Genomic DNA, 13,174 nt, shown 5'->3' with positions numbered 1-13,174 from the left:
TTCTTTTTCTGTTAAGAGAAACATCTTTCCTTTCCTCTCAAAGGAGAATGAGATGGCCAAGGCACTAACTATTTTAAAACCTAGGGAAGATACTGTTCTTCAGGACATTAGGTAAGAGTTAGCTGTACACAACCACTGTGTGCTGAGGTCATGAATGTCTGAGAAAACTCTAGTGTCACCTTCTCTCTGCTTTCTGGGCCATTTTGCCTGAATGCCAGTGCCTGGAAGGCTTGACTGTTCTGCCAGAGTTCACAGCCACACGTGGCCTGGAATTTCTCAGGCCATCTTTTTTTGTCCAATACTGCAGATTATTATTTGAGGGCACAGAGCTGAGAAGGTGCCTGGGCTTTGGAGAACCTCATGTAAATGAAAGTCTGGCCAACGGGCTGGAAAACGCAGAGGTGGAAAATTTAAGTGAAAATGCTTATCCATTTATTGGCACGTTAAGGTAGAATTGCAAGCACAAGAAGAGACTGGGGCCATTAGAGTCTAGTTATTAAGAGTTGTAATTTTTTTCTGTTCCATGTTTCATCTGCTCTTCTCAATTTCCTTCTTTCTTGTCCATGTCTTCTATGCTTTCTTCCTTTTCTCTTCATACAAAAAGGGACATCTTTGGAGTATATGATATAAGCAGCAGTTGCCTAATTCAGGTGACTTACGGAGATGAAAGCTGAGCAGTTGTTTCTGGAAGTGCAGGGTGCACGAGCTTTTAGAGCAATGACTGACATGCTATTTGAGTGTAAAACCTGAAACTGCCTTTTCCCTTATTCCTCACTTTGAACTTCAAAAAAATTAGGATGATTTGGAGTGTATTTAGAAACTGAGCAAGATACCACTCACGTGCACATGCCCTCAGTAATCTTAGGTAAAAGTATTCGAAAGTGGTCTATCTCTTCTCTTAGCACATCATCTATGAAATCAGTTCAAAAGCAAGATCTGTCTTTAGGTAGATTTTTGAAATGAAAGAAATTAAAGAAATTGCTTTATGTACAAGATGTAATATAAAAGTTTGATTAGTCTGTAGATGAAGGGAAATCAATTTCATAAGGATTTTTTCTTGAATTTTTTTCTCATTTGGAATGAAATAGCTACACTTTGAAACTGTCCATGAATAAATTAAAAATTAGACTGATAAAAACCACCAGAAAAATAGAAATAAAGATGTTTCAGTTTTGATTGTCTTCATAGTGCAGTACCAGATGAAATAGATGAAAATGAGACTTTCAAAATATAAGTCCCAAGGGGTTCTGGTTTTATACAGTATCTCTTTCCAACATTATTAGACTTTTCTGTTACTTTCATCACTGCCAAAATATGTGCACAATGGAGCGTTTCATGCAGTCCTGCATGGATTTGAGTGGAGATGCAGTCTCTAGTGAATAACGCTATTGGTAATTTCTTTTCTGACCACCTCTCCTTTATGTTATTCAGAAATGTAGATTCTGACCATTCCTTTCTCCTATGTATAAGCCTCAACCTTTCCAAAGCTCTGTGGACTGACACCTTCAGTTGAGCTTAGCTATCTATGTTCTGCTACTTGAAACTGAACAAGTATTGGTCTTGATGTTAAGAGGTACTGACTACTCTCATCACTGCTGAAGCGAGGGTGAATCCTCATAGCCTCATGCTCAAATTGCAATTATGCACTTGCAATGTTTTTGTTCTCTGACTACCTTTTTTTAAAAAATTGATTTTTATTTTTCATTCAGTTTGGTAACTGTAGCTCCATTTTTGGTAGAAAAATTATGGGAATAATGTTTGTGCTCATCTGTTTACTGTATTGTTTTCTTGTTAGTTATTCCTATCAGTTATTTTAAATGTCAGTTTTAGCAAAATCTTAAAAATATGCATGCAGTTCACATTATGTGTTCTGTTTTTCATATCCCCTGTCTTTTGCTTAGGTGGGATTTTGTGTCGTGAAACAGTATATGGAACAAAATAGCCTATCTGTGAACGTAGACATACTGTTGGGACCTAAACCAGGAAAGTAACCAAAAGCAATTTATGAAAACAGTATCACGGCAGCATTAATGTTTTGAAACTATCATGAAGAATGCAGAACTGTCTCATTCAATATAATTGTCTCTGCATATTTGTCTTTTGTTGGCAATTTCCTTGTTACGTTCCAGACTGCAAGAGTCAACCCAGAAGGGACTCGTGGAGCACTAGAAACCTATAGTCAGTCAAAAATAGCAGAACAATATTGGAAAAAAACTCCTATTTGTTGGCTGTGAAAACCCTGTTTGCTAATTAGCCTGCTCAGTGTTTTTTCAGATTGTACAGGTGCAAATATTTTACAGTTCCAGGTGACATGATTGGATACAAAAATGAACATCTCTATGTGTAGCTAATTAATTTGCATGTGCAGATTTGGAGAACGTAAACAGCTTCATGCTCACTTAGGTGCCTATGGAAATACAGTTCTTTATGGGTGTTTTGTGTACTACATCTGCACAGAATTTATTTTTACCACAGTTGCTTATTAGAATAGCAGCTGTTATGCTGCATGACTTTGTTTAACCTACTAGCACACCTTATTAAAAATTCACATAGAAAAATGTTGTTTGCATAGTATTTGAAGAGAGAAGTAGTTACGACAAATTCAGTTTTCTCAGTTTCAGGTAGGGTATACCAAGTAATAGATACTTTCCCATTTTACTAAATATTGGAGAGTAATCTGTATTGCATTCCTTGAAAATGATGGGAGGGGAGGTGGCTGGTGGCGGTCTCTTTTCCCAAGTAACAAGAGGTAGGATGAGAGGAAACAACCTCAAGTTGCACCAGGGGAGGTTTACATTGGATATTAGGAAGAGTTTTTTCACTGAAAGGGTTTTCAGGCACTGTAACAGGCTGCCCAGGGAAGTGGTTGTGTCACCACCCCTGGGAGTATTTACAAGATGTGTGTGTAGATGTGGCACTTAGGGACATGGTTTAGTGGTGGACTTGGTAGTGTGAGGTTTGCAGTTGGGCTTGCTCTTAAGCATCTTTTCCAGCCTAAATGATTCTATGATTCCAAGTCACAGAGCTATTTACTCTTCTATGGTAGAATTTTTCTCTGAAACTCTAGAATAAATGTAATGTGATGTAGCTGCAAGTAGTAATTTTACTTAAAGTTGCTTGTTATTAGCATGCCTTGTTAGTCCTTGATGAGGGATGTAAACATAATTTCCAATATTCACATGTTGCTTTGCAACAATTTACTGTAAGGTTTTAGCTACCCCAATCAGCTCCTGGTTCAGAGTACAGACAGGGCAGGTGGCATCACTCAATTATGGTGTCTTAGGGGTAGATATGGCTCTCTGCTACCCATAGGCTATGAAGGACATGAGCCAGCCAGTGTATCCAGCATTACTTGACTTTTCATGCTGGTTCAGAGACCAAGACTTAATTCTTCCTCTGGCCCTGCCTGCCAACTGATGTTGGAAGTAGGAGTACCAGTCCTGGGGTGTCTTCTGCTTTCCCGTTGCATGCACCACTGGTGTCAATAATGATCCAAAATTGAGCAGTTGCTTTAGGACTCAATAGCATTTCTCTCTGTAGCTTTCTAAATCCAGAGTAAGACGTTTATGTTAACCATGTACTCAGTGAAGGACGGAGATGTGAACCGAGTGAGTGCAGCAGGTTCCCTGTCCTCTGGGTCCTGCTCTTACCGTTAATTATGATGTGCAGTACTATGGAGGCAAGCTGAAGAGATCTGCAATAACTCGTATCCATTTTTTCCCCATAGAAGAAGGTATAGGATGTTTCCAGATCGATGCTGTCAGTGGGGAGTTAAGAACAACCCGGTCTCTGTCGCATGCTGAGAGATCTGACTACAGAATGGTGGTCACAGCCAGGGACCAGGGGATTCCTTCACTTCAAGGACATGCTGCTCTTTACATCCAGGTACTTGTTTATGTCGCATGGGTGGAACAGTTATGTTAGAAATTGTTTCTTTCAAAAACAATTTTGGGAGAAACAAGTTAAATAAGCTGAATAAAGGCAGAAATTCAAAATTATAAGCGCCTTGTCTCATGGTAGTTTTCTCTATTAATTTTTTCTGTTGAGGGGAGGAAATGAGAGGGCAGACTGATTTCGATTTGTTAAGAATACATGACAGCATACTGGGTTGTCTTGCAAATAGATGATGTTTGCAATTTAGTAGAGGTCATTATGAACACCAGAAAAGAGAAGGAAAAGGTAGGCAGAAGGAAAAGCAAATATCAGGAGGAGACTGAAAGTGAGGGAGAAAGTAGATTTCTTTTTTTTCTTCCCCCTCCGCTATGTTATTCTCTTTTTCTAAATTCTGTCTTTGTAACCCAGTATAAGGATAGCTTACTCCTTTGTGCTGGTTTATACAGTGCTGCTCTGCATGTGAGTGTGAAATTCAGCGTGTGTTCTTTCCACAGCCAGCCACCTGCTGTTCATCAAGCCGCAGTGGGGCTGCTTTGTCCGGGCCGCCTGCGTGCTCCTTTATCAGAAGCTGAATGTCACCAAGGCTGCTATTTTCATGTCACCTAAAAAAGATGGTTAATTTTGGATAGCTTGGAAAAAAATGGCTTCAGTCAAGGCAAATGCAGTTCTCACAGTTAAAGGCATTCTTTCATTTTAAAGCATTAACTTGGAACACCGCAGCAATCAATAGTGAATGAAACCCTGTAATACCATAAACAACCCCCCAAAACCCCCAGTTATCTGCTTGTGTTTGGCAAACCGCATAACGTACCGTGCTTTTTGTCACATCTTTCCCTGTGATGCTGTCCTATGTGGAAAGACAGCTGAAATGCTTCAGAGAAGGGGCACAGATAGCAGTATTCAAGTCATCCATCGTTGTACCCCTGTGATTCAGAGGGTGAGAAGACAGTCTTGTGTCTTTTTATATTTTTTTTTCAATGTGGGAATGAAAGATAGAGTTATGGAATGACTGGCCAAGGACTATGTGAGCTCTTACGGAGCACATTGAGTTGGTTTCCTAGCTTTGGGGCATATATAAGTATATACATATATAAATATATGAGTATAAATATAGCCACAAATAATAAATTATTAAACTCTCAATTAAGGAAATTAAGGAAAATTATTTTCATTACACTATTGATAATAACAATGGGAAAATATTGCAATCTTTGTGGGTTTTTTTGCAGGTGATCCCACTTCCCAATGGGAGATCTGGCTTCTCTCAAGATTTCAAGCGCTTTGTCATACCTGAAAATTTTAAACCTGCACAAGTGTTGAATTCTCTGAAGTGGCCTGAAAATCATCTAACAACTAACAGGAAACTGCATTTCACTATTGCTAAAGACTATGATGATGATCATTTTGAAATGGACAGCTTGACAGGAGACATTTTTCTTTCCAAGGAACTTGACTATGAAACAGCTTCACACTTCCTTTTGCAAGTTATTATAAAGGATTATAGTAAGAATCCTCTGGAGGATAACACTGTCTTCCTAAGTATTGATGTGGAAGATCAGAATGATCACTCCCCATATTTTCAAGATGACTTTGTAGTGATTGGCATAGAGGAAAATTTACCTATTGGCACTCTGGTTTACACATTTGATGCAAAAGATGGAGATGGCAGTTTTCTGAACAGCAAAATACAGTATTCCCTAGAAATGAGTGACATGCATGAAAATCTATTTCTTATTCACCCTTCGTATGGCACCTTGACCACAGCTTTTCCATTAGACAGGGAGATGACTCGCTCTGTGATCCTTACAGTGTCTGCAGAAGACCAGGCAGTAAATCTAACTGACCGCAGTCTTGGTTCCCTGGCGGTGAAAATTGTTATTTTAGATGTCAATGACAACAGTCCCAGTTTTACATCTTCACCTCTTTCCTATGTCATGGAGGATGTGGAGGTGGGCTCCCTTTTGCACCGCGTAATTGCAAAGGATCCCGATGAGGGAAGAAACGGGCAAGTTACATACCACCTTCTTTCAGGAAATGAAAACAAAGTATTTGTATTGGATAAAATCACAGGTACTGTAACTTCTGTTCTCAGGAATTTCTTGTACTGTGCTTCTCACAGTAATATTTGGGAGTGCATACAATGCAATACCGAAATACCACGTTACTATGGTATTTGACCCAGGTGACTTATCCTCAGGGGTGATTACCTTGGGCAGAGCATCACATGAGCCTGGAAGTCCTGTGTGCAGTAGGCAAACTCAGTGAGACTCAGCTCAAAAACTTCTGCATGACACTGTGTTGTGTAGATGTACTGGAGCATCTTCCAGTAGCCCATTAAAGAATGTGGGAAGAAAGCATGTGCAGTGAAATACTTAATTCTGATAATTGCATGATGCATACTTACAGCACGGGCACACATGTATGTTGCTGTGTGTACACATGAGAAAAGGCAAAGTCAAGATCAAGGAATGTGCACTATACTGTGCATGGAACGTGTTTGATGAAGGCTCAAAGTGCTGATGAATTTCATTCTTCAGCCCGCTAAAATTCTTTGGTTCCTGAATGAGTTCTGCAACTATTACACTGTCTGCACACAAATGCAGATTTCACCCCAATAATTGCAGTGTTTTCTGGTGGTTCTTCTGGTTTTGAATCCACTGTTTGATACAGCTGACACTGATCTGTAGAGCTCCTAATTGCATAACTTATGTGCAGAAGTGAAATGAAGTTAAGCCCAAAGTTAAATAAAAAGGAATCTCTGAACTTCACTTGAATATGCCATGAATCCCAGTTTCTTTTGATGTCGAAATGAGTGTTTCTGGGCCAATTAGCATTCTAAAGGGCATCACAGGTAATGATTGACTCCAGAGTCTGGAAGCCTTGCAGCCGTGGCACAGCATGCATGATGATGCTACATTGGAGCTGTGAGTGCTGGAACAACTGGGATCCTAACTTGGACCAGAATACTTTTATAATACCTTCTCTCTTTATAATAGGACTCTTAACTACAGCCCACCTTCTGGACCGTGAGATTCAGGAGCACTACAGTTTGACAGTCATGGCTCTCGATGATGGCAGCCCAGCTCTCTCTGCCACACAGGTTCTAACCATCATCGTTGTTGACGTGAATGACGAGACCCCAATATTTCTGAAGCCACTTTACGAGGCTGCAGTTCGTGAAAATCAAGATCCAGGGGAGTTTGTCGTAAAGGTGGAAGCTGTGGACAGAGATGCAGGTGATTTCTGGCCTTTTGCTATTCATTTCGTTGCGGACCATGGTAGGCTGATCAAATCTTGCTGCCTGCTGTGCTTGCCTGTACAGCCGTTGTGCTTTTCCCAAGGTAATGGATGAGTTTTGAGTTTCAATACGTGGCTTGTGGTTCAGACCCTCAACCTTCATTCACAGCTTGGAGGTATTCTGCCTTGCACACAGGCATGTTACATGTGTTATGTGCGCTTGCGTGATGCAGAGCAGTAGCTCAGTGTGCTTTAGCTTTCGTGTGAGGATAGCCGGCGTGCTTTTGTTATAAAACAGCAAACGATGGTTCAGCTGGGTTAAAGTTAATATTTGAACGTTGTGTTGCTCTCCCATCAGAGCGTTTTGAACCGTTTTAAAACGTTTCATTAGGGAAGGGTCCCGGTTTTGTAAGAGAACGGGCAGACACGCACTGATCTTTGCTAACCAGAGAGGGGCACTGTCATCCAAGATTTTCCAGCTAGTTGAGCTGCAAAGAGATCGTGGAAGCCGCAACAGATTCCAAACGGGGTTTTGCATATGTAAGAATATTAATGCATTGCTTTTCAAACATGCGTGGATGAGGAATAAGGGGTGGTTCATCTGCTCTTTGAATCACAGGTAAGGACTAAAAGTGAGAGTCTTTGCTAAGCAACAAAAAACGCGCTCCATCTCTTCAGCTGCCTGCTCTTTTGGAATACCTAACAGGCGTGTGATGGAACAGGTACTCTGTGTGCTGGGGAGAAACTTGTCCGAAGTAGTACCACACACAGTGCATGCCGTCGGTGTAACGTGGAACAGCTACACAGGCTGCGGTCTGCAGTAAAGATGAAGTCTGGAAAATAATTAAATATTACAATACTGTTGCAATTGGCCCAAAACTGGTCTCAGCTCTGTGAGTGACTTGTTACTGTAGATTCGCTTTTTGCACATCTTTAGGCTTGTTTAAGGTTGTGCTATCCAAAAGTAGATAAAACAATCGATCTTGTTACCAAAATTATTTTCTGTATTTGGCAAGATTTCTCATTTAATGTAGAGCACGTATTGATTACAAAAGGCTGATGTGAGCTCAACAGAGGTGCTATATAGAAGAGACATTTCCCCACAAGTATGTAAAGTATTTAGAAAGTGGGAGTGGGTGGGTAGCCCTGTCTATGACAATCTCCATGACAGCTGAGCAGCATTATGGTCTACCTTTGTACCTTGCTCTTCCAGGTATTTTCTTTTTGTGGCTCACATTATTGAGAAAAAAAAAAAGGCAGTCTTTGAAGTAAGAATTTGCAAGATACTAGAGAAAAGAAATGGGAATTTGCTTGAATTCCTCTCCCTCTTTTTTTTCCATCCCTGATATTTATGTATTGCACATGTTGTGGGAAATACAGCAGAAGGGAAATTTTGGGAGCTGTTAGGAGGAGGGATGGGAGTGGCTTGACAGGGTGGAGAGGGAAGGGCATTCCAAGTGTACTGGGTGGCACAGCGTGTGCCTCCCTGTGCAGACACTTCGGGCTGGAGCACTATTGTGGCTGATGGTTCCTTCCTGCCTTTTTTTTTTTAAAGTACATTTTCCAGTAACCACAATCTTTCTGTTGCGCCTTTTTCTCACATTTGGCTGTTTTGGCCCCATGTCATATGTGTGTTGTACAAGTATTGTTCCAAACAAGTACTGAAGTGATGCTCATAATGTAAGGAAATAGAATTTATGTAAGAGTTATATAAATAAAAAGCTACTCACTTTTTTCACATTTTTGGAACAGAATTTTGAGTAAGGTAACTCCTCTCACACTGTTCTTAATTTTTTACATCACATTTTTTACTTTTATTTTTACGTGCCGTTTAAATTTCAGTTCACATCCCAGTAATATTTGCATAGTCTCAGTGGAGGACTTTTCTCCCATCACAGTTTTTATTTTTTTTTCCCATATGTTCTGTGACTGACTGCAGGTAAGAATCATTTTTATTGACAGTATCAGCCATCATCAACCTTTGCTTTATTTGTCTTTGTACTTCATGCCTTGGGAAGGGATGAGGGAAGGCAAGCAGCTGTCACCTTCTTTGTGTTTGACCCAAGCTTTAAGTTTGCTTCCTGTTCAAAAGCTCTTTTTTTTCCCTTTTTTTCTTTCTTTTTTTTTTTTTTTTTTAGGAAATAACTGCAAATTTTTTGTTTCTAATGATTCTTTCACGTGGATAACCATGAAACATCATGTTCATTCAAGTCCCTCTTGCACATACAAGAGCTGCACTTGCTGCAGCTCCATGTTGCCTCGCTTTCTGCGAGCTCTCCACCTGCCCCCAGGCCAACATCTAACAGCACACCATGAGTAAATGCAAGTGTAAAGATGTGTGTAGTACAGCTAAAAGCTGGGGGGGGGGGGGGGGGGGGGGGGGGGGGGGGGGGCGGGGAATGCATGGGAAAACAAAGTTATCAGCAGCATTTTTAAGATAGATCAGGGGGTTGTCTGGAGATAAGTCTTTGCAGAAGCTCTGAATGAACTGAGCTAGTGCCAAGGGCTGCTTTGAAGCTGATGTGGACCTCTGTGGTTCAGTAGCTATGTCTGGAGCCTTAGGAGAAAAATCTCCGAAAAGTTAATAGGGGGTGCTGACTTAGAGTTAGGAGACAGGGCTTATTGCCGTTCAGTAGACATTTTGTCTTGCTCCTATTCATGGATTATAGTCTTAACAACACTGGTATCATAAAGATGAGGCTTGAGCCTAGGTTTGGGGCAGCGGGGACATTTATTCCCATTGCTTCTTCGCTGGTCTTGCCACTAGACATATGCACAGTGTACTACCACGGCTGCTGCTGAGCGCTGGGGCTGCCTGTGCTGTGGCAGGGTAATGGGAAAAAGGGCTGAAGCCTTTCCCTGGCTGGAGCTCGGGCCCCGTGTGTCCACCCTGCCATCTGGCCTGCAGGGAGAGGGGTCCTTGCCACTGGCCAGTGGCAAGGAAGGGGCTTTGCTCCTCTTCCAGCTCATAATGTGCGGCAAGTATAGTTTGTTTCTCATTTAAGTTTGTAATTTCAGCCCCTGAAATGTAGCCAGCACTACTGAATAGTTAACCAAGAGTGCAGATGTGCAGCTGCTGTGCCATGGTATGTGAATGCAGAGAGTTGTCATGCTCCTCTCTTGGGCAGGGTGTGCAGCTTTCTCGTACTGCTAGGTGTGTGCTCCTAGCAGCTGCATATGAGAGAGGAAGCAGTAAGTGCTTGGTAAATAACTGTAATTAAGGTGTCAAATATCTGTGTCCTTAATTAAAAGTTTTAATTTCAACAGTGTGTGAATAGTCAACTTGGATGGTACCTGTGTTTTTTCAGCACTGTCTGTAAATCATGTCCATTGTGAAATATGCCAGAAGGCACACACACGGTTGAAGCAGTTCAGTTGCAAGAGACCAAAGGCCAGTAGTTAATACCAGCCCTTTAGTATCATTTTTTCCATCTTTAGCATATTGGTAATTAAGGATAGATAAATGCAGGCAGAGCTATGAATATCTGTTTAAATGTAGTTGAATGGTATCTGGTATGGACAGATCAGATAATGTGTGTTGGTAAACTTAAAACTTTCAAGACGTTCTCCTTGATTGTCCTTACTACTGTGATTTTTCTCCTTTCTTCCGCAAAGCTGGAAGGATTCCATAACTCATTTTTCCTTCTGCTGTACATTGTATGAATGTATCCCTTCCTTGACTTAGTTTAGGTGCAAATGCATTTATGGTAATAATTCTCTTAATCAAATTTCAGTAGTGTTGTCAACTGTTTAGCAGAACTATTCAAAGGCAAACGAAGTCATGGATGTTAAAAACTGTAGGCTCTGTTTCTTCTCTCACACCAGTGTTTTGCCATCAACTCCACTGCAGATTGTCCTGGTTTTGACTGCAGCAGATGAGAACAGGCGGGCAGTTTTGACTCTGAATAGCAGTTTTCCTATGACTAGGAGTGCTGCAGTTTTCCAGGTGCACCAACTGTCCCTACCTTACTAAAAGACTAATTGTTGGTTGGAAAACCACAGAATGAAACTTAGAAAAATTGGGAAAAAAAAACCAACCCCAAAATTAACACAATAGTACAAGCCCTTCAAGTATAATGTAGGATTAAACTCCTTACAGTTAACAATATAAACGTGATGAAGATGATACTACAGTTTCCTCAGGAGGGGGTTGAAACTAGAAGAAATATGGAAGAAATTATTTTATAACCACATAAGTTAAGAATGTGGAGTCACATTTCTTTTTCAACTCAGGTGGGCAACTTTGGAAGAAAGGTTTCTAAAAGTCTGTACGGTTTCCTAGAGAAAGAGAGGAAGGCTAATATCCCTGTACTATATACAAATGGTAGGTCTGATAAGAAACGAATGGAATTGACATTCAGACAAACTTGGAGGGAAGGAAACTGTTTCATCTTCCCTTCAGGAAATCCTGCACAGCATTATAAAACCAAGAGTATTGTTTGGAGACTGGCTACAAGTGGGAGCCTCCCGAAAGGCTTGAGATGAGCTGTGGGAATGCCCACCAAGTTGGCTTTTCTGTTGAAGACGACTAGGAGATGGCTACCCTGTGAGTCCTGCTGTGACTTGGGAAACTGCCTGCTTGGTGTTACGGATATTTAGAACTGGTGGGCATGCCAAGAAGTGGATGTTTTCTCTGACTGTTTCTACTTTTCAGTGCCTTGCTGTATAGAGATCCTTGCATTGGCTCCGAGGGGAGAGCCAGAGGTGCCAGGGCAGCCTCTAGTACTCTGCCTGACGGCCTGTGGAGAAGTAAACTAACTACCTCTGGGGGAGCAGAAGACAAATGCATGGATCCCGTGGTCTAAATTAATGCTGTCTTGCACAATGTTGATAAGTCAGCTTTTTTGGAGAGATGCCCTGAGTGCCTAGAAATATTTCTGGGGTCGCTTTGAGTGGCTGGAAAAGTCAGACACAAAGCAGCATCTGGACAAGGATTTTGAAGATCCAGATTTTGAATTTAGCCCTTTTGTGTTAGTGAAGAAGCAATTACTCACTGCACTGAAAATAGTAATTTCACCCATAACCCATTTCCTGGGGAGGGGGAGAAGAAAAAAGAAAAATCTGAAGACCTGAACGTGAGGACAGTGGCTGTGTTTTACTGACTTTCATTTTGCTTTTAAGGACTGAATTCCTTGCTTCGGTATGAAATTGTACCGGGAGCTGGTTATGAGAAATTCAAGGTGAACTCGGACAGTGGAGAACTCGTAACAGCTGCATCACTGGACAGGGAAACCCAGGAGGTTTTCAGTATTAAAGGTAACTATGAGTGCCTGTAAAACTGGAAGTGAGAATGGATGTGGTGTTACCTTTTTTGATGACGGCTGAATTAGATGGAAGTGGTAAGATTTTCGGGTACAGAAGAGCATGTGCTTTTTGCATAGCACAAATGACTTTCCTGTTCTGCTGTTATTAAGGAACATCTATTGTTGCAGCCATAACCACAGTATAAAATTTGCTTTATTTTTATTAATCTTAGTTTTGGTTCGAGATAGTGGAACCCCATTGCTGTCAAGCACGGTGACAGTTATCTGCAGGGTCCTGGATGAAAATGATCACTCTCCCATATTTCTTCTTCCCACCTCTGAGATCCATATTCCAGAGAACCAACAGCCTTCTGTCATTTACATTACCCGGGCTGTGGATTTGGATGCTGGCAATAATGGAGCTCTAAGATACAAAATAATTGGTAAGTTACACTCCATCACTTTTGTTAGCATAAATCAGGAAATATATAAACAGCAGTATTGAAGTTTTAGACTAGTCTTGATTTTACCAGGCCTCCCTGGCTCCCATCTTGTCCATGTGCTACTTCCGTGTGGGGAAAAAATAAAAGATCTTTCACCCCTTTGTCAGCATTAATAAGCGCTTTCCAGGCACGGTTTCAATCTGCTTTCTGGATTTGAAATAGTGCAGAAAAGAAAAAAAAACTACCAAATGCTAGAAGCAGGCATTAATCATGAAGGCATAATTTTGTCCTTTTTGTTATAGTTGTGGAAGTTCTGCATGTAAATATACCATTGCAAATAAGCACAAGAATTAATCT

At 41.0% G+C, this 13,174-nt stretch overlaps 1 protein-coding gene across 1 annotated transcript in view; it reads left to right on the top strand.

Moving 5' to 3' along the window:
* DCHS2 (dachsous cadherin-related 2) overlaps positions 1 to 13,174 on the top strand; it is a 72,778-nt gene that overhangs the window by 33,045 nt on the left and 26,559 nt on the right. The window contains exons 8-12 of the mRNA XM_040614358.1: positions 3,728 to 3,885; positions 5,124 to 5,964; positions 6,891 to 7,130; positions 12,253 to 12,387; positions 12,608 to 12,817. Coding sequence (XP_040470292.1) covers positions 3,728 to 3,885; positions 5,124 to 5,964; positions 6,891 to 7,130; positions 12,253 to 12,387; positions 12,608 to 12,817 — 1,584 coding nt within the window. The remainder of the gene's footprint in view (positions 1 to 3,727; positions 3,886 to 5,123; positions 5,965 to 6,890; positions 7,131 to 12,252; positions 12,388 to 12,607; positions 12,818 to 13,174) is intronic.

The sequence above is a fragment of the Falco naumanni genome, chromosome 1, assembly GCF_017639655.2.
Source record: "Falco naumanni isolate bFalNau1 chromosome 1, bFalNau1.pat, whole genome shotgun sequence".
NCBI classification, from domain to species: domain Eukaryota; kingdom Metazoa; phylum Chordata; class Aves; order Falconiformes; family Falconidae; genus Falco; species Falco naumanni.
The sequence above is the reverse complement of the archived record's forward strand: the minus strand, read 5'-3'. Positions and strand labels throughout refer to the sequence as shown.